This window comes from Vipera ursinii, assembly GCF_947247035.1.
Source record: "Vipera ursinii genome assembly, chromosome: 2".
NCBI lineage: Eukaryota > Metazoa > Chordata > Lepidosauria > Squamata > Viperidae > Vipera > Vipera ursinii.
Window position 1 is genome coordinate 70,001,148 of NC_139513.1, and position 22,693 is coordinate 70,023,840.

At 40.0% G+C, this 22,693-nt stretch overlaps 1 protein-coding gene across 1 annotated transcript in view; it reads left to right on the plus strand.

The window, feature by feature from the left end:
* The window catches only part of CACNA2D2 (calcium voltage-gated channel auxiliary subunit alpha2delta 2), a gene marked incomplete at both ends in the record, with an annotated part of 699,157 nt that overhangs the window by 509,254 nt on the left and 167,210 nt on the right, over nt 1-22,693 (plus strand). Inside the window, one exon of the mRNA XM_083355340.1 lies at nt 13,769-13,907. Coding sequence (XP_083211466.1) covers nt 13,769-13,907 — 139 coding nt within the window. The remainder of the gene's footprint in view (nt 1-13,768; nt 13,908-22,693) is intronic.

Genomic DNA, 22,693 nt, shown 5'->3' on the forward strand with positions numbered 1-22,693 from the left:
GAGAGCAGGTAGGTGTTTGCAAAGACAGGGAAAAGTTCCAAGAAGAGCAACTAAAATGATCAAAAGCCAACATATGAAGAACGGCTGCAGGACTTGGCTTTGGCTAGTCTAAAGAGTAGGGGTGCATGATAGCACTGTTCCAGTATTTGAGAGGCTGCCACAATGAAGAGGGGGTCAAATTATTCTCCAAATCTTCAAAGCACTAGAGGGCAGGACAAGGAACAATGGTTGGAAACTGATCAAAGAGAGAAGCAACCTGAAATTAAGGAGAAACTTCCTAATAGTGAGGACAATTAACCAGTGGAACAGCTTGCCTCCAGAAATTGTGGGTGCTCCATCACTGGAGGTTTTTAAGAAGAGACTAGACCAGTGGTGGTGAACCTATGGCACGCGTGCCACAGGAGGCACTCAGAGCGCTTTCTGTGGGCAAATGCGCCATGACCCGGAGTTGGCAACTGTCCCTCTTCAACCAGCCACCTTCTAACTTGCCGAGGCCCCATGTGGCCGGATGCATCCTGGCACAGCTGATTCCCACCCCCTATCTCATCCCTCCTGGCCTCACATGCTCTCCTTTTCCCAGGCCCGACCCACTGCATCGCCTCCTCAGCTGTCAGCTGGCCATCCATCTCAGAGGCAGCTTCTTTGAACTGCTGTCAGCGGGCTGCAGAGCCCCAGAGTGTGCCAGATGAGGGGCCAGCAGGCTGTGGCTGCTGACAGATACCATCAGCCCCCATGCGCTTGCTGGCTTCTGTGTGCGGGGGCTGATGGTGTCAAGCAGCAGCCACCACAGCCCTTGCCTTGCCCCATGGCAATGGCACCCCTGCCTTACCTCACCTCACTCCACAGGAGGAGCCTCCTGCCTCCTGCCCCACCTGCCAGAGACCCCCTGGATCTCCCCAGCCCTGCCTACCCCCCCACAAGCATTCCTTCCCATGAGCAACATTGAGGTGACCACACCCACCTTGGCCACACCCACCCAATCTGCCATGACCACCACAGCCATGCCCACCCAGCACCCAGCAATAAATAAGGGGGTTTTGGGTTGCACTTTGGGCACTTGGTCTCTAAAAGGTTCGCCATTACTGGACTAGACAGTCACTTGTCTAAAATGGTATAGGTTCTTCTGCTCAATCAGGTGGCAGGACTAGAAGACCTCCAAGGTCCCTTCCAGCCCTATTCTATTCTATTCTATTCTATTCTATTCTATTCTATTCTATTCTATTCTATTCTATTCTATTCTATTCTATTCTATTCTATTCCTTCAAGCAGAGAGTGATACAAGAGTTTCATACAATGGGCAGCCAACTTTGTCTTCTGGGTCTGTGTTTTCCAGCTGGGCTTTGGGTGTACCAGAAGGTCTGCATCTTCACTCTTTCCCATTTTGTACTGCACTTAATAGTTTGATTTCCAGAAACTGAGTGGTCTTTTGGCAAAATGAAACTATATCAGGGAAGTTCAACTTCACCTAACTTAAACAATTGTCTTTTTGCAGTCCTGATTCACTGGGCTTCTTTCAGAACTGTTATGAGATATAGTGAGGCCTCCCATTTCTCTGTTGTCCAAGATGAACAAAAAAATGCACAAGTCTACACACTTGCAAGATTAAACTGCTACCTCATATTTTGCTCCTCAGCATGGCTCCAATCACATTGTTTGACTTTGTTATCTGAAGTGAATGGCAGAGTGGGAGGTGTGCTCCTTTGCATGTCTAGAATGCCGCAGTGCCCTAATTGGCACCTATCAAGGGCAGGCATTGGAAGCAGGGCAGGACTGACTTTAAAAGCATAATGCTTTCACTCCCTCTGGGGTAAGTGATAGCCTTTTTATTAAAGCAAATATCATCTGTTATAAATAAGTAGCTCCCAAAAAGGGATGCATTAGCTCTGCATCCAAGCAGCCTTGCACTCAGGTTCATTGCCTCAATCCTGGAGTCTGCATTTACTAAGACTTTTATGTGCATGGTAGCCACTGGGAGAAATAAACTTGGTGAAAGTGACATTTGCCAGCATGTCTACGTTATCGTCTCTTATCTCCAATCCATGCTGTTATCAGTTCAGTTTTAATCCACCTCATTATGCTCTGCTTGTTTCCAGAATTGTTTTCCAGCTTTTTTGCACCTACGGAATAAGAGGCACTTTATTTTAAGTACAACTGCAACTCTCTTAAATACATGCTGGTGACCAAGCACCTGAATCACTTTTGCCTGACTTTCAGGCCTAGACTAACACGACTCATGTTATAGAGAACCCTGTCCACTTTCTTGGATTCCACAGCCTCAAAAAAAACAAAAACACCTGATTGTAAAACAAGACATTGCCCAATTTACTCACTTGAACCTGGTCTCTATAACATGGTATGTATGAATGATTTATCCACAAAAATATCTGGACAGTCTGTAAGAACCTATTCCATTCATTCCTCAGAGAATAGAGCCAGCATTCAGGAGTGGGTTCCACCATTCAGCCTACCCGGGTTCACTTGCACCCCACTCCATCTCCCACAGCAGCTGTTGCATAGTAAATTGATGTAACTCCTGCTGGAGTCCACCTTGTCTGTCTGTTACTAAGAGCAGCAGCCTTCTTTCCTTCCTCAGCTTCATCCCTTTCCTACTGAGCAATGGCAGGGATGCAGGAAATCATTACTTTCCATAGATTTGCTCATTCCAGTTGTCCAAACTAAGCTTTTTCAACAATTATCTTCAACCTTCTTCAGTCTCTAGTGGAAAAAAAATTCAATTTGAATCTTCTTCAGCTGTGTAACTCTCTCTTCAGATACTTTCACAATTTCTCTGCTACATATCACTACTCTGTAGTGCTTCTTGCTTCTAATGTTCTCTTTCAATTTATTTCCCTTCTTTATTACTATCTTTCTTGCTTTCCCCTACCTCCACCTTCTTTCCATACTCCACTGCTTTCTGCCACTCTCTCCATCAGTTCTACCTTTCAGCTATACTTATCCAGTGTTATTCCTTCCACAAAGACTCCGTCACAACCATCTGTCTCACGCTTTCCATTCCCAACGAAGAAGACTGATAGTAGATCAACCATCAAGATGTCTGACTCTTTGGATCTTAAAGTCCTGTATGATTTTTACCCAACTTTTTCCAAAACCTTCTCAACTTGATGAGGTCTGTAGTTTTTGACACATTTAAGTTCAAATCTCTGGCAAAGTTTCCAAGCAATAATTTTGGCAACTCTCACAACACTGCTTATGGCCATTTTGTGAAGTCAAATGATCAATGGTTTCATTCTCTTCACTACAAAGGTGGCATTTTTGTTGTTTGTTACATGCTGAAATAAATTATAGTTGGTTGCACAGTCAGCCAGATGTTTGGATTGGATTTGGTATTTTTATCCACCTATCAGGTCTCTCCCAAGAACCTGGAATAGGCAGATGGTGTTGCTTTATGCTGTTAAAGGTATCATTACAGAGCTGATAGTGTTTTGGCAGGCTGGAGAGCTGGGGAGAAAGCCTGGGCTTCAAGCTAATTGAGGAATGTGATTTATGACTGTTTATTGGAGGAGGGAATTGCGCTTTGTTACTTTGTATCCAGGGGAGGGGAATTTAGTTTCTGGTTTCAACTATGTAGTGCTGATACTTTGTTTCTCAAACAAAAGTTTCTTTAAGGTAAACAATGCCTTGAAATTCTTTTGAAGAGTTTCATCTATTGAAACCATGACAGCCCCAATCACTGTCCCTAGAGTTGAGGGATAGACGGACAGAGATTCGGGGAAGATCCCAACATGGAAAAGGGAGGGATGCCTGAAACCAGCACCCTGGCAATGGTTGCTGCCTCAAGGGAGGAAGCTCAGGCCAGCGCACCAGTGGGGAAGGATCCTTTTCAGGTCTCGCAGATGGGAGCAAGGCCCAAACCATCAGGACAGCTGATCTGGTTGTCGGAATGGACCTTGCCCAGTGGAGACTCCAGACATCTCAAGACAGCCTTGCCACAATCAAGTGCTTCGAAGGCGGACGAGGTCAAGCTGCAAAGAGGGGCTTCCCGCAAGTCGCGTTCCCCAGACCGGTGGAGAGCCATGAAATCAACTACCGCTGAGGACTCTAGTGACTGGAAGTACTTGTCCACAATCTGTAGTCAGTCAGTGGAGACGTTGGTGGGAAGATTTGAGGAGCTGGAGATGAAAAGTGGGGAACAACTTTCCCGTTCTCCATACATGAGCGATCATGATGATTGGTGAGGCAGCCACCAACTCATGCTGAGGGGAAGCCCCAGCCCCATCTGCATAGGTCAAGCAGGTTCCCCATCCACGAAGCCACCTACCACAGCCTCCAAACCTGCGGGGAGGGACAGCTCCAGTCATCGCCCCTCCAAAAGCCCAGACCACTGGCAGTGAGACAAGAGACCGAGCCATCACTGGGACAACCTAAGTCCAGATCGACGTGCCTGCCAGCCACCCAGTCCAAGGCCCATACAGCAATGAGGGAATGCCGCAGCCACCACAAATGTGAGGCCAACAGCCTCTGGAGGTATAGCAAGAGCCGTGGGAATGGCTGCAGCCCCTGATTGTGCAACAACTGCTGGGAAACATGCAGCAACTGGGGATGCAGCAGCCACCATGGGGAGGCCAGCAACCGTTGGGGTGCAACATCCACAGTGGGGATGTTCTTCCAGATGCAGCTAAGAATGCATCAGCCTGATTTCTTTTACTCAAGTTTTAGACAAGTGTTTTTGCTTCTAAAAGGCCACTTTTCTGCCTTACATTCTTTTGGTTCTCATGTTGCTGATGCCAAAGGCTAGTTCTGATTCCAGGTGGAGATTCAAATCCTCTATACTCAAATTGAGAAAAACAATGCCTGCAGTTCTTTGCCCATTGGTTCATGAATAGGCTCCTGGGCTATTGACCTGATAAATTATTCTACTTACTCATTTTCAGCTGAAGAAGTTGGATCCAATTGGTCCCTGATGTAAGTCAAGAAACCAAATCATTCTCTGAGCTTTTTAAGTTCAGCAACTCTGTCATCTTGCTGAAATTATGACACCATGGTAACTAGCCATCATTTAACCATTTTTAACTGAGTGAATATGGTTCTGTTCATCACACTTAAAATAAATCTACCAAAGACACAAATAGTGCTGACTGAAAACTGATTTTGGTATTCACTATTGCTCAGCTGGGATGAAGATGGTCCATGCTAAGCATTGCAAGGATAATCACAGTGATGTCACTAAGACAAAGAGGAGAAAAGGCTTCTAGATTTGAAGATGAAAATGATGACTGTTTGGACATGCCCTTAGTGACCCATTCCACTCTGCATCTTGCCCTACATCAGGGGTAGGCAACCTCGGCTCTTTTATGACTGGACTTCAACTCCCAGAATTCCTGAGTCAATTCTGGGAGTTGAAGTCCATGAGTGATAAAAGAGCCGAGGTTGCCTATCTGTGCCCTACATGATAGCTTCACAATAATAGCATACAAATCAATTTAGTTTATTTCTTCTCCCTTGCATTGAAAATTTTACCATTAATAAAAATGAAGCAAATATTATTTGCTTGTCTTTTTGTATTTTGCAATCCTTCAGCTTTTTGGTTATATCTCTTTCACTCATATATATCTCAGTGGTATCTTTCCAGAAAGACACCAGACAAAGCATTTATTACCTTCTCACAACAGTAAACTTCTTCAGTTGTCCCAGATGCATCTAGTCGTTGCAGCTGCAATTAGAAGAGAGTCATCAGATATAAAATGTAGTTAGAGAAGATTGGAAGCAGAGGCTGTTAGCCTGGACTTCTGTTCTAATAGTCTCTTGATGTATCTATTTTTAGAAAGATGGAAGAAAAGGGAACTTTTTTATAAAATAAGATGAGCATTTTTGTCTCTGTGAATCATAATAATTATTCTTTCCTTCCTCGTTTATGCACTGTTAGTTAGAACTCTGGCCCTAGCCAAGCATGTTTAAAATAAAAAAAACCCTAATCTTCAAACACTTCTAGTTTGCAAATAACGCACTCCAGTTTTTTTCATAGGAAGGGATTGAGATACTAGCCAAATTGCTCTTTAAACATCTCAGGCTCGTATTGCCATAAAGCAGAAATCATGTCCAGGAAAATAGTTATGAAAGGATTTTTTTTCTTTTTTCAGGGGGCTGGGGGAGGTATATTAAAAAAAAACTATGATTATTCCACCCCCTAATATTATAACATTATTACAAACTAGTATATCCCACAGGAAATTGTGGAAGGGGTACTAGGTACATTTGGGGGAGTCACAAAACAGCCATTTTCCAGAAGGAAAACTGATAAGCTTGCTCCCTGCCATCCTTTCTAGTTATCTGGGATTTTCATTTCCACCCAGATTATATCTATTTTCTGTGCAAATAGCAGTGCTTCTAAATAATACCCAGGGCTGTGCTTATTGTCTAAGAATTCCCATTGGGCCTGTTAGGAGCACACATGCATTTTTTAAATGAAGATTGAAATAGAAGCTGAGACTTTGCTTTATAACCAATTAAAATCAGGAGGGCAAAGAATCTGACAGGTGCTAAGAGCATTTTGGTTTAACCCTAACCCCAATCTTAGCTCAGTCTCTCTCTCTTTTTTTTAGACATCCCTCCATTCTGACACAGAACAGAAAAGAAAAGGTTTTTGTTTGAGCTGGAGTTCATTGGGCTATATCTTGCTTCAGTACCTTTGACATAAAAATTTCACGCCTAGGTGCCTTGACTACTTGTTAGACTAGAGAAGGGGAATGAATGTGCAGGCCTGTATGCATGGACGTATGTATAAATAAATGCCTCAATGGTGAGGACAGAAAATTTGTGACTCATCTATTTGTTCAATTTTCATAGCACTTTTCTTCTCACAGATGCTCGAGACAATGTATAGTTTTATCCCCAATAGATTTGGGTGAGAGATTGTGATTAGTTCAAATCACTCATTGAGCTTTATAGCTGAATGTGGATTTGATCCTGAATTTCCCATCAGAATGGCACCCTGTAATTCACCTATCCTGTTCTGGGTGCCCTTCTGATGTGTGGATGACAACTCCCCAAACTCCCCAGCTGGTACAACCTTTTCTGAGAATTCTGAAGGTTGAAGACACATCTGGAGGACATCCATTTTGGGAAAGTCGACTCTGATGACCACATCAAATGTTGTTCCCATGTCAGTATCCTCATGAGAAAAATTATTATCCAATACTTGCAAAACTGAGTAACACATATTTCTAGTGCTGAACTTTCAATAATTAGCACAGCTTACAAATAAACAGAAGGGACGCGGTGGCTCAGTGGGTTAGGACGCTGAACTTGTCGATCGGAAGGTCGGCAGTTTGGCGGGTCGAATCCCGAGTGCCGTGTAGCAGAGTGAGTGCCTGTTACTCGTCCCAGCTTCTGCCCACCTAGCAGTTCGAAAGCACGTAAAAATGCAAGTAGAAAAATAGGGACCACTACGGTGGGAAGGTAACAGCGTTCCGTGCGCCTTTGGCGTCTAGTCATGCCGGCCACATGACCACGGAGACGTCCTCGGACAAGCGCTGGCTCTTCGGCTATGAAACGGAGATGAGCACCGGCCCCTAGAGTCGGAAACGACTAGCACGCATGTGCGGGGGAACCTTTACCTTTACCTTTACAAATAAACAAAAAAGTCATTTCTGGCACCATTCAGCATTTCATCTAAATCCGGAGATTATATTATTTATGAAACTGAACATTGTCTGTGGATCATATAGTGTGATCCGCCAAGTGCCAAAATATGGTTTGTGCATTATATTACTTTTTAACAGCGATAAAGAGAAATAGCATACAAACTTGGCATGCAGGAGGCTATAGAATTATTCCTGGCATTTCCGCATCAAACTGGATAGCTCCCCTCTCTGAAACACTGAAGAACTGCAGATTGGCACATAAGCACTGTCCTAAATTGTTAGCAAATGCTTCATATCATCCAGGAGTTGTGGACATAGCTAGAATTCCAATAATCGTGTTTTAATATTTCTAGTCATAATGATTGCAATTTCATCAAGGTAAACATTACAGCAAGAATAAAAAGGTTCACTGGTGACTTTCGGTTTTGCGTCACGGCAAGACGGGATGCAGGAAGGCAGCGTTCTGCCTTCCATGCCCAATTTCACCCTGCTGGGGGCCCTGAAAAGGGCCTAAAGTCACCCCGAATAGGCGATGAAGAAGGAGGGGAGCCTTGTCAATCATGGAGAGACAGTGGTCTCTCTGTTTGATCCAAGGAAAGCTCTCTAAACCAGCAGGGGAAAGACCGGCCACACCTCTGCAGCTGCCATTAGCTGCTGACAACCGAAGAACAAAAGCTTTGATGAGCACATAGTAAACAGCATGTTTGAACTGGGTGGGAATATTGATCCATTCTTTACTATTTTACAACTGAATTTCTTGGGGAAGGCTCCCAAGAAGCTTAAAACCTCCGGATGTGAATGGAAGCGGCATTTTAAAATTTTTATGGGGGACAGAAATACACAATGCTTAAGTGAAAGTAATACAAAGCTACAGTTTTGATAAATCTGAGAACTGAGATAATTGTTAAGATTTTCTCTTTGAAAAAAACTATTGAGGTGAAATATAAGAAATATAAGAAATCAACCTTTTAAGAGTGGAAAATGGACTTTGAATGACACCTAGTGGTGAATTTGAGTACAGTACTATAACTATCTCCTTGGCTTCTTGGTGACTTGGAGAACAGCTAGCAATAAAGGAAAATATTTTGGCATATTTATCATCCTGACCTTCATGGACTATAAATACCTACTGAGCTTGGACTTTTAATTTCAAGAACCAGTGGGAGAGGAAGAAAAAAATAACTTTTGAATATGTCTGGCTGCAAGGAGGTTGAACATTTTGAATACTGGGAACATTGTGGATTACAAACTTGCCTGACTGATAATTTTCAGGATACTTGAGACAAAGGATTACTATAAAATATTGCTATTAGGACTGGATCATAAAGGCTATATATAAAGACCAGAAAACTAGAGGAAATTTTGTTCCACTCTTACTGAGACTGGTGATACTAGAGGATTTCTAGGAATGATGCCTCAAGAAAAAACACTTTTCAGAAGGAAATGCTCTCTATGCTACAGTAAATTCATCAAACAATTCTTGCACACAAAGAGGACATAAAAAGAAACCATAATAAGACTAAAAATAACCCAGATCATACTGTATAAAGGACCAAATCTCCAAATTGAAGCTACAACTGGAAAGCTCCCAGACAATGACTACAAAGTTTGAACAAATAAACCAGAAATCAGAGGATGAAGCAGAAGAAATGGACCTAGAGATGGAGGAGATAGGAGAAGGGAAATATGGACTGCCATACACAAATAAAATACTGCAAGACGTACCTATAATAATGAAAATACAAAAGATCCTTTTACTCCTTTCTCCAAAATACACCTGATGGCAAGGAAAAAGATTCTAGAAAATGGAACATAGAACAGGCAGGGGAAATGTCTAGGGAATGTGGATGGGTGGAGTTCTTCCCTCAAAATACTCTACCTAAATTGTCTTAGTCATGCCAAGCAGCTTTCACAAAAATAGAAAGAAAATTCTTGGGTGATTTAATTGCCTTGGCCTGGAAAGCTGCTTGGAAAAGAAAGAAAGTGAGAGTCAGACTTAAAAAACAGAATTTGATCTATCAGAGGAGGCACTATCTATTTAATATATCTGTTTGAATATGATTAAAAGAACAGATGACTCTTAGATATAACTAATTTTTTATAATAGAAGATATGATTTAGAATTAGCATTTTTTTCTTTTGATATGGGAAATTTGAAACTAAGAGGAGTATTAGTATGAATAATTTTTTTAGCTATATAAAAGTAATTAATATTGAGAAAATCATAACTGAGAAAAATACTTTAAATATTGATGGGAAATCAAACTTTAATAAGAGCACAAAAAACAGGATATTGACTTATGAATTGATATTACTGCTATTTCTATAATAGTAAAATATGATAATGTCTATATCTAATTTTGTATACATCAATAGTATTCAGAATTGTAATCATTTACAATATAGGGAAATATAGGGAAGAAAGGAAGATCAAGGAAAAAATACTGGATTGTGCAGTACTAAATAGATTTATATTGAAGAAGTTAATGTTAAATATGTGAACCCAGACAACATGTTGTTTACTAAGCTTTAAAGATTGTAATTTAAAAAAATTAATAAAAACCTATTAAAAAAGGTTCACTGGTGTTTCATTTCTCAGTTGTTATACTGTGAAATGAAATGAGAGCCCCTGGGTGAGATTCAATCTTGCAGCTGTTTTATTAAGAAATGTCTATGCAGAATTAAGAATTTCCCCAAAAGAAATTCATATCAACTGCTGTTCTTTGTTTTATTTGCCCTAGGACTTATAATTTTAGTTACTTTGTCAAAAGCCTTGTTGTTATACATACAAAGTAATTTAAATTTCACCTGTATTATCTATTATATCACTTGTCAATACTGTGTATTTTCTTTTTCTTATTTTTTAATCAAAAAGAGTTCTTTCACTAAGGAGATTGTAACTATCAACAATTTTGAAATGTGCTCCATCTTCAATATCGTGGATAAAAGCTTTCTGCTATGTATTTTCTGAACAAACAACATAACCCTAGGTCAAAACAAGCACCCATTGCAGATTATAAAGAAGTCCACAATCTAAAAGGATCCCAAAAGAAATTAACTCTAGTGAAACAAAGCTGCTTATGTTGGGAACATACATTTTAAGATTTCTTATGGTAAGAAGAGCTGATAGAAAGCAGAAACTTGACAGAAGCCAAGCACATCTCCAAAGTTGCTATCTCAATTTCTTGTGTTCTCTTGCTTTCTTCACAATCTCCCTTTCTCAAAGAAGATCAAGAACATCGCTGAATTCAGACCATTTCTGTAAAGAGCATTTGGATCACAATTTGGATTTCCAGGGAGGAGGCAGTGTATTCCAGGGAGAAGCCCAAAATAAGAAACTGTACAGTCCTAACTGGATGGGGGAGGGGGAAGAGGTGCAGAATAACTATCGGTACAGCCTAGATCAGTGGTGGCAAACCTATGGCACATGTGCCACAGGTGGCACGCAGAGCCCTCTCTGTGGGCACGCGTGCCATCACCCCAGTCCTATGCCTTCAGCTGTGTTTTATAAAACCGTTTTGCTTTAGGCCTCCGCCGCCATGTGCAAAAAAAAAGGTTCAATCAATCAATCAATTTCAACTTCTCACAGGAAAAAAAAATCTCGCAAAGTTGGAATTGATTGATTGAACTTTTTAGTCCCACCTGGTCTACTGTTACCACTGGAGCCACGCTCACCCAATGGGGAACACCCATCCAATGGGCCATGCCCACCCAGCACCCGATGATTCATAAGCGGGTTTTGGGTTGCAGTTTGGGCACTCAGTCTCTAAAAGGTTCACCATCACTGCCCTAGATTCTCTCAGGGTATACCTGCTAGGTTGAAAGATTATAGCTTTAGTCTAGCAAGTTTCTATCTATTAGGTGTAAGCAAAAAAAAAAAATAGTATCATCTTTGGTCTAAGGCCCGACATATATAGTGGCTATTAATGTTCTAATCATTTTAATACTTTTTAAACAAAAGTAGGGGTTGGGTTAATTCATTTCATTGTGCTGTTTCTTACCACTTAGTTTCAACTGCTTTGCTGTGTATTTCCTGTTAATAAAATGCTAGCAAAGAAAGAGGGTTTGGTGCTGCTATCTCTGGTTTTTTAAAATACTTTTCCCACACACACTTTTTTTTACCTGCAAGATATCATCCAAGCAGATGGATTAAATCTGCTTCAAAGGTGGTGGCAATATTCTTCAATCAACAGGATGAAGGTTTCTCAGTTCTGATTTTACAAAAGAAACAAATATTTTCTGGGTTAAACAAGGCTGTTTTCAGAGACATCTGTCAGAGAGAAAGTACAGTAACCCCTTCCCAGCCTCAGCAGTAGACAAGGTTGCTGTCTCTCCCTCTTTCTCCCTTTCTGTGCCATAATTAAATATTGTTTGCAGTGCTTATTGACAGAAAAGTAAGCTCCGCTGTGTTTTAATTTGTTCTTTGATAGTTGCCTTTTGCTGCTAAATTGATTTTCAAGGGGTGGGGCTTTCTTGATTTAACTCCTGCCAAGCAACTGAAAAGGGACGCGGTGGCTCAGTGGGTTAAGACGCTGAGCTTGTCGATCAGAAGGTCAGCAGTTTGGCGGGTCGAATCCCTAGTGCCGCGTAGCAGAGTGAGCGCCTGTTACTCGTCCCAGCTTCTGCCAACCTAGCAGTTCGAAAGCACATAAAAATGCAAGTAGAAAAATAGGGACCACTACAGTGGGAAGGTAACAGCGCTCCATACGCCTTTGGCGTCTAGTCATGCCGGCCTCATGACCACGGAGACGTCCTTGGACAAGCGCTGGCTCTTCGGCTTTGAAACGGAGATGAGCACTGGCCCCTAGAGTCGGAAACGACTAGCACACATGTGCGGGGGAAACTTTACCTTACCTTTACTTTAAGCAACTGAAAACTGGAAGGCAAGGAAAACAGAGCCTGGGCAGGAGTTAGGAACTCAGACATCTTTGTAAGCCACCTCAGCCTGATAGAGCATCTTAGCAACTCCACCATTCTCAGGCAGCGGTTGCCATGGAGTTGATTCAGGAGTGCTGAGGGATATACACATCTCAGTTTCCTAGCAACACACACACACACACACACCTGATGGAATGGAGAGATCATTGGATAGGAGATGCTGTCACTAGTGGTACACTTTAATTGTTAAGAATGGGAGCTGTGAGGTGGATGCCTCCGTTTCAAAAGAAAAGTCTGCAAGGGTGCATTACTTGCCTCCCTGAATCACAATCTGAACCAATATTTGGAGCCTATTTTGTTGGTTTGTTTTAAGAAAGCAATAAAATGAGAGGCAGAGGCTTTCATTCTGAACCGAAAGGTGCATTTTAAAGAAATCCTACAAGGTTCATACAATTTGCTACAAAATTTTAAAGTTCTGTTTATATAAATCTACATAGCAAATTATCTTACAGATGTGTGAAGGTTTAAATCACCTTCAGATTTTAACCTGAAGTCAATCAATATTGCAAAGTCCTTGGTGCTCTCTGAGCTTGGTTGTTTTCTTGTAGATATTTCATTACTAAACTAGATAACATCATCAATGCTAGTAGAGAGTGAGGTTTGCTCTCATTCTATACCGGTGTCTTGCCCTGCATTGGTTGAAGTGATCTTGGTGGTTCCTTTATTGGGCTGTTAAGTTGTTTGTCTGAGTTGGTAGTTCCTTGATTGGAGTATTGTTTGCTTCTTGATTGTTAGTCTAATGTTAATCTTGGTGTTAATCTCTATTTATTTGGGTGTTGATTGCTGGTGAGGAAGTATTTTGGTCTTTTTGTTTTCTTTTTGGCTTTTTGATTGTCTCTTTTGAATGGTATGTAGATATTGTTTATCTCTTTGTGCCTGTTGATGACTGATTTGTCTGAGTGCCAGCCTTCCAGGAATTCTCTAGCATTTTTAGACAAGGCTTGGTCCCATGTATTGTGAAATTAAGGAGTTTTCATCATTTTGCTTCTCATCAGTTCTGAATTGAAGAAATTTCTTGGATGACAAGCAAAGGGGAAAAAAACCCAAGAAAATTCAGTTGCCTTTTGGAAAAAGCACTTTGGGGACAACCATGACCTGGATGATTGAGAATTTCTATAGACATTTCTTTCTTGAGGCCTGTTCAAAGGCAAAAACTCACTGCCATACCATCTTTGGGGCATTATGACTATTTTCCTGACTTGATTTTTTATGTCTTTTTCTTTCCCTAGGATGACCCAGAAGGGGAAGAGATTGAAAGAGAGAAATCCAATTCCTTGAAGCTGGAATTCACAGAAGATGATAACTTCAAAACCAAAGTTAATTACTCATATGCAGCTGTACAGATACCTACAGACATCTACAAAGGCTGTAAGTTCTTCCTTATCACAGAACTCTTCATATTAAGACAGAGACCATATCCTATATGTTCATTTTTTAAAAACAATCTGTGATATAGACAAAAGAATTGGATTAATTTCCCTCTGCATGTATAGATCCTTATAGAAAAGTTACTAAAAACAAACCAAAAAAATTACTTATTCTATGCTTGAGTTTTCTGGGACTGATTTTTAGCTAGTTCTTTCCTACATTCTAATGTCAATTGGCTGCGTGTGGATACTCCATTATTTGAATGTATAATTGCTCTACGAGAAAATGACTGTTGCTTTATTACAGGAAGGTATTATATTAGCCTTTCCTAAGCTTGTGTTTTTCTGATGTATGAAAGGATAATTCTAATGTATCAGATAGTCTGGGATTATGAGAAACAGAGTCAGGTGTAACTAAAAGTTGGGGAAAGCTGAACTGGACTCTGCTCTCAAATAATATGGAAAAACTGTAGATGAACAATATCTCAAGAACCCTGTGAATTATAAAAACTATTTGGAGTTATGCCTAATGTTTGTGAACTAAAGACCTAGAAAGTGAAGTTGCCCTCAGGTTAAAAATCTAGATGGAAAAATGGAATGAGGTTTCTATAGTACCAATGGTTAAATATGTAGGGAAGGAGATGAACATCTTTGTCCCCATGTGCTGATTAAGCTTCAACTTGATTGCTGTGAGCTTTGTGTGTCAAGCCTTCATGAGCTTCAGCACTTTATGGATGTACAGGGTCACAAAGTCACAACTTTCTATTACAATTCAAAAATGTTACAGCATCTATGAAAAATAATAGGATGTAAAGGGAAATATTTAAAAGTCCATCCTCAAGCTACAATTTAGCATCAATTTCAGGCATACTGAGAGGCACTAAAATTGTAGAATCATAGAATGAGGGTGGGAAGGAATTTTGGAGTCATCTGATTCCATCCCCTGTCCAGTGCAGACTGGAGATTGTTAAATGCTTGTTAACTATTTAGATTACCTTTGCTAGGCCCCAAACATGAGACAAATCTTTATATATATAACAAATTACATCCAACTTTGGTATATATCTTCTAACAAAAAAGGATATTTATTGATGAGGATGTTACATTGATTCTTCACTGTTGCAAGGAATACATCGATTTCTACACTGATTTGAGTACATGTCATGGAAACTTAGGATTGGAAAAGAGCTTATAGATCCTCTATTTAGTGCAAAATTAGACCTCTAACAAAAGTGAGAGGCAGTTTGGTATAGTGATTAAAGTGCTGACTTAGAACCAGGAGATTGAGTTCTAGTCCCATTTTAGGCATGAAAGCTGTCTTGGTAACTTTGGGCAGTCACTTTCTCACAGCCCAACTCATCTCACAGGATTGTTGTTATGGAGATAATAGGAGGGGGCAGAAAGTATGTTCACTGCCTTGAATTACGTATGCGATAATAAAGGCAAGATAAAAAAAATCTAAATAAATAACAATAAAATAAAAAAGTGAATTCACTAGATCATTGGTTCCACTGATTACTTGTCAGTGAAGAACCGCCTTCTGATATCTAATTTAAACCTGCTCACTTGTAGTTTTAACCTATCATTCTGGTTCTGACTTCTGAGGCAATAAAAATAAGCTCATTCTTTCTTTTATGTCAAAATATTTCAGTTATTTGAAGGCTGTTGTCATATCTCCTCTCAGTCATCTTTGCTGTAGGCCAAACATCCTTAAATTCGTTAACCATTCTTCTGAGGGCTTGGTTACCAGACCCCTTACCATCCTGACTGCCGTCCTCTGAATTTGCTCCAATTTGTCATTGTCCTTTTGAACTATGACTGCTGTCATAGGGTTCTGGATGGAAACAGCCCCATATAGGAAATAGGCACCTCTTATCGTGAGCAGCTAAGTTGATTAGAAAATAAGCTTTGCTTATGAAGTGAGCAGTGAACTTATCTATTAACTATCCAATTCCCTGTTTTTGAGATCCACATCTCAAAATTCAATAACCCAAAGTGGGATCTTTTAGATTTTTAGTTGTCCTGCACTACTGATATTTTTTTTAAATGGTACTGTCAGTGCTATCTCTTTTGTAATGGGCTGCAATTTTGGTGAGATCTGCTGCTTGATCCTGTTTGAGAGTTAGTACTGCTCTTCCTTTGCCTTGGAAAGTTCCATTCCTTTGCTGAATCTTCTCATTGCATGTGGCAAAGAATGGCTTCCACCTGAGCAGTTTTCCAAATAATGACTTCTGACTGTGTGAAAGTGGAATTGTCATGCTAATTAAAAGAGACACAACCATGTTCTTGAGTACCATATTGAAAATGCTTCTCCTGCGAGTCAGATGCGTGTTTCCATCACTTTGTTACTCTGCATCGCAATGCGTGTTTCCATCACTTTGTTACTCTGCATCTCAGGCAACTTTGCCCTTGCATCTCACTCCTTCTGAATTTTGCTTCTTTTCATGAAATGAAAGACAGGAGGTTTGTGCATGCTTAGTCAAGAATCAAGATCACGTGAAGGATTAATACCACTTTACAATGCCTTGGTAAGGACACACTTGGAATACTCCATCCAGTTTTGGTCACCATGATGTAAAAAAGATGTTGAGACTAGAAAGAGTACAGAGAAGAGCAACAAAGATGATTAGAGGTCTGGAGGCTAAAACATACTAGGAACGGTTGCTAGAATTGGGTATGTGTAGTTTAACGAAGAGAAGGGTGTGGGGTGACATGATAGCAGTCTTCCAATATCTCAGGGGCTGCCACAAAGAAGAGGGAGTCAAGCTATTCTCCAAAGCTCCTGAAGGCAGGACAAGAAGCAACAGATAAAAACTAATCAAGGAGAGAAGCAACCTAGAACTAAGGAGAAACTTCCTGACAGTTAGAACAATTAACCAGTGGAACAACCTGCCTCCAGAAGCGTTGAATGCTCCAACACTGAAAGTTTTTAAGAAGAGACTGGACAGACATTTGTCTGAAATGGTATAAGGTTTCCTGCCTGAGCAGGGGGTTGGACTAGATGACCTCCAAGGTCCCTTCCAACTTTACTGTTATGATTATTATTAGTCACAGAACAGTTGGCTATATGCATAATTTGCACTACAGGCTGTCTAATTTCTATTTGGCGCACTATTGGCTTGTGCATTGCTTGTATTGTATTTCTGTCCACTGCTATTACACATGAGTGTGTTTGTGTAGGGTAATTGTGAAGTAATTGGCTTACCACAGCAGAGCTAATAAACCACAGTTCCTGAACCAGATGAATTCTACAATGAAAAGGGGAAAATCATGACAAATTCAGCCAACAGTGATTGCAACTTCTCGTGCATACAGTTTCAATCCAGGGACATTTTTAATGTACACAGTATCAATACACAGGGAGGAGGCATATTTGAAATGGTGCATTTCTCCCTCCCACCCTTTCTAGCATGTCGAGAAAATTGTGGAGGCATTCATGTCCCAGGCTAATCTGCCATGGATAAATATGAAAAAAGAGATATGATCTCAAATCCCTGCGCCAGCAATAGAAGGAAAAAACTGTCATCCAACCTTGCTAATCCTGAAGGGCTCTTTGCCCCAGGAGAACTTCATGTTGTAAACACTTCCAACAGATTTGCAATTTTGTGGAATTAAACTCTGCATGTTTCAAAAATTCTTGCCATTGCTGCCTGCTTACAGCCCAATTTGTGCCCTGCCCCTGCACGTCACTGGCTTATCAGTGGGTTGAGAACTTATTCCTTCTCTTTAGCTCCAGAATAGCCCCAGCCTAACTGAGGATCTTTACTGAGAAAATTAATTTGTTGTTACCCACCAAGATATTATTTCTCTTTTGCTGTAGGAAGGTAGGATGGAACACCTTTTCTTGAAACTTAGCTTTCCTGGACTAGATTGTAACTGGGAGCTCATGAAGGTGTATTTTATCTTTTTTTACCAAGAAAATGGTGCTCCTTGAATGTGTCCCAAAATGTGCAATATTTTTCCAATGCATCGCTTACATTTCTTAATGTTTATTTTGCACAACGTGGTTGGAAAAGGACATGACCATGAAAGCAGGGTGCAATCCTCTTTTTATTTCTCCTACAACATTCCTATTTATTTATTCCCATTAACAAAAGATTAAGCAAAGATGTTGCCTAATTCCAAATACGGACCTAGAATCCAGTGGTATTAGTGAGGAAAACAACCAGTCCTGCAGCTTTTAGAGAAGTCATGTCCTTCTACTGTTTGGTAAGGGGGCAATCTTTGCTGCTGTTTACCTATGTTGAGCATCCTACAATCAAGAGGCCGTGGTGCTTTCTCATGGCTCTTAGCTTCCTCATCAGTCAGAGCACAGTTTGCTGATTATGAATCTGCATTGCCAGTCTTTGAATTCAGCCTTAATACAGGTAAATGGAGCAACTGAGAGCAAGGGATCATTACGCACAAAGTATTAGCAGGCTAGTATAGGCTTCTTCCTATGTGGGGCATACAAAATTTTCTATACAATGCCCACTGTGCCTTCCTTTCATGCTAGTCTGGGACGAATATACCACATGCTAGAAATATAACTCTTGGCCTCCCTTTAGTGGCAGCTTGGAGGATCAAGATTGCTAAATCTCTGACACCTGCAAGCTTTAAGACCTTAATATGGTTTTTAAAATTCTCTATTAAATCACTTAGGAATTTAATCAAAAATGACACAGAAGCTTAACTTTTACTGCCTTTCAGAGCCAGACTGTAAGCTTAGAAAGGCGGATTTTCTTTTAAATGCAAGTTAATATCATTGTGTAGAGAGGCTAATTCTGCCCAACTTAAGGGCAATTGGTAGAGATGTGGCACTAACCTTGCCTAGCTAGTTCAGCTAGGTGCCTAGCCTCATAAAAATATGAGACCTTGAACTGTCACCTAGTGCAGAGATGCTGTTCCTCAACCCAATGCCCTCCAGATCTTAGATTAGAAGTCCCATAATTCCCTCCTAATGTGTTAAGTGTCTGGGGGTTAGCAAATCAAAGAGCATGCTAACTTGTCATTGTGGAGGATGTGTTCAATCATTTGGACAGCACCAAATTGAGGAAAGGCTGTTTTTGGTGTTTGGCATCATTTAAAAATGATGCTACCCCGTGTAGACTAATTCATTGGTATTTGTTGAGTCTCTGAAAAAAGCAATTCAGGTAGGCAGTATTCACATGCATCCAAATATATCCTTGGAATCCATCTGCTGAATTGTCAGACTGGTTGACACAATACAACTTAATGTTATCCTCTTAATGACATCTTCTGAGATACACCTACAGAGGCCTGTTACAGGCATAAATTGAGAACTATATCAGTGGAAAGATTTCATTGCATTGGCACCAGTGGATTAAACGTAGTGATTAATTTTATTACCATCCTTGTTTAGACCAAGCTACTAATGAAGCCAATCATGAAGCTGCTTATTAGCAGGCCAACCTTTAGTCATTTCTTTGTTTTTATTAAGCTTTTGGGTTTCTAGTGAGATCCAAACTTATTCATGGACTGATAGGTGGGACACAGAACAGAAAAGACTGAGATCCATTACTCTAAAGGAGAAGTGCTATTACCGATATTACTAGTACTGCACATGACTCAATCCTTGCCACAGTAAAGCATTGTCAGAGGAATACAGCATCTACAAGGATTTATTGTTAATGCTCTGTTCTTCTACTCTGAATCTCAACGTTCCACCAATAAAGTTGTAATAATAGCAATTCCTTATGCATAAAAGTATATTGTGCTTCATAAGACATTTATAGCAATAATACTGGTTCTGAGAAGCGCACAGCCAATGCATTGGGGAATCCTGGAATATAAAGTTAGGAAATGAACAAGAAAATTAAGTTAGAAAATATAATTGAGGAAATCAAAGAAAAATCTTATTCCTGAATAATAACCTGGAACTCACTTTTATTTACTCACTGTCATAATTTCAAGGCGTGCTTCGGGTATAAATAGGAAACATCCCTGTGATATGACAAATGGAGAATATCATAGTTTACAACAGTTTTAGGGCATAGCTGGGTAATGTCAAAGAATGCCTTCTGGGGGAAGAAGAAATAATCTTGTAATAAGAGGGTGCGTGGGCTTCATTTAAAAAAGAAATCAAACAAGATAATGTGTTTTGAAGTAGGGAAGTTCATGGATTTTTAAAATAATTATCTGAGCAGCTAAGCCTCTGAGGAGGTCACTAGCTATGTCTGTGCTTTGTGGATTTTCTTGCCTAAGAGCAACAACAAGCTATGCCTGCAGCATTTTTGTTCCTGTGTGGGAGGCAAGGGTTGCAGAAATGAATTTCCATGCTTTGTTTCATAAGCAAAACAAAGAACTATTAGGATGGGAGACTGGGATGCTCTTTAAAGCTATATTTTAGCAAAACATTTTGCATCTTATTTAATACAGTTTGTATTCTGTTTTGTGAGCCATCCCCAGAACAGGGGACAATTATTGTTTGCATAATAAAATATTAGATAAAACCATGACAGAGTTTCAAGGAAGACAGAAACACAGGAAGAGTTTGAAGGCCCTCTGAAGCACTGAAAATTAAGAAGTCACTTAGCATAGCTATTAAGGTTAGAGTAGCTCTCAAGACTTTGATAGAGGATAGCTGCCAATGGCTGTACTTGATGGGAAGTTAGCTTTCACACATACAGAAAAGCTTTGACAGACATGGTTGCAAATATATTCCAACCAGACATTTATATCAGGAAGTATACTGCTTTCAGGATGTAAGGAATATATTTCTAATATGTGTGAAATCCCACAAACCATTACCTCTGCTTGTTTACCCATGTAGGTGTAAGTGAACCTGCTCAGATCGTCTAGCAATATATATTTGTCTTCACTGAATAAGCATCAGTGTTGCTTATTCCCAGATCCCATTACATTTTAGTATGGTTTGTAATTAGATGAGAAATCATCTATCTGGCAAGTTTTTGTGACTCTCCATTTATGCCCAGAAAAATGGTTCTTCTGATTCTGTGGAACTATATCAGCTGTACTTAAGTATTGTTTCTTTGGGTCAAGACGGATAGTATATAAATTTAATAAATAAATATAAATGAATAAGTTTAGACAGGACTCATGAATTGGCTTGGTTCTCGGAAGAGTTTTAAGCAGAAGGTAAGGATTTGAAAAAATGAAAATTATTTGGTTGGAGCTCCTCTTTCACATAATAATAATAATAATAACAACAACAGCAGCAGCAGCAGCAGCAGCAGAATAGACGAGAAAGAACTGGAGAAGATAACAAAATACAAAGACCTACAAATAGAAATAGAAAGACTGTGGCAAAGGCAAGCAAGGGTAGTACCAATAGTAATAGGTGCCTTGGGTGCAATCCCAAAACAACTGGAGCACCACTTGAACACCATTGGCATTGACAAACTCACCATTAGTCAATTGGAAAAGGCGGCCTTACTAGAAACCGCTTCCATCCTGTGACGATATCTGTAATACCATCAAACATCCACATCTGCCTATCGCAGGTCCTTGGTAAAGACTTGATAGGTAGACAAAAATGCCAAATCCAGTCTGAACATCTAGCTGACTGTGCGATGATCAATAATAATAAAAATAATAAAGTTGGAAGGGACCTTGGAGGTCATCTAGTTCAACCCCTTGCTCAGGCAGGAAACCCTATACCATTTCAGACAAATGGCTGTCCAGTCTCTTCTTAAAAGCTTCCAGTGTTGGAGCATTCATCTGACAAGTGCATTTGAGAGAAAGAGGAAAAAGTGAGTAATTTGCTATTTTTTTTTCCAAAAATGAAAAGCTACAGTGCTTGCAACAATTATTATGATCTATATTCCACAGCAACTAAATTATATGATCAAGTATTTTTCAAAAGAGAATGAGCTAAAGTAAAAATAAAAGTTAACAATCCTAGCAAAGTATTTTTGTATTTTTAAAAGAGCATTACAACATGGTACAGTGACATGATAAAAAGTGATTGATAGGAAAATAATCATCCACATAGAGCTACCTTATACATATTTTGTGACCTTGGGTAATATGGTGGTCTAAAAATACAGTAAATAAATAAAAATGACAAATAAAGATGAATAAATAACTCTGCATGCCACTACATGTTTATGTATGCACATGAGAGAGATAAGCACAGTAAATGTACTCATAGATGTTCTTTATTTCATAATCAAATGGCAACTTTAAAAAGTGAAAAAGATATCAAAAAACAGGCATTGTGGAGTATTTTATCAAGTTAAATTAAATTAGTTTGTATGCTTGGTGGCAGTTAATCAAGCAATATGTGTGCAAGGACAAATCAGCTCAGGAGACAATAGTTCTTAGTTTCTGCAACTAAATTCTGCAGCTGCCAAAAAAGCCAACACAGTGCTAGACTGCATTAACCGAGGGATAGAATCAAGATCATGTGAAGTATTAATACCACTTTACAATGCCTTGGAAAGGCCACACTTGGAATACTGCATCCAGTTTTGGTCACCACGATGTGAAAAAGATGAGTACAGAGAAGAGCAACAAAGATGATTAGGGGACTGGAGGCTAAAACATATAAGGAACGGTTGCTGGAATTGTGTATATCTAGTTTAATGAAGTGAAGGACTAGGGGTGACATGATAGCAGTGTTCCAATATCTCAGGGGCTTCCACAAAGTGCCTGAAGGCAGGACAAGAAGCAGCAGATGGAAACTAATCAAGGAGAGAAGCAACCTAGAACTAAGGAGAAACTTCCTGACAATTAGAACAATTAACCAGTGGAACAACCTGCCTCCAGAAGCGTTGAATGCTCCAACACGAAGTTTTTAAGAAGAGACTGGACAGACATTTGTCT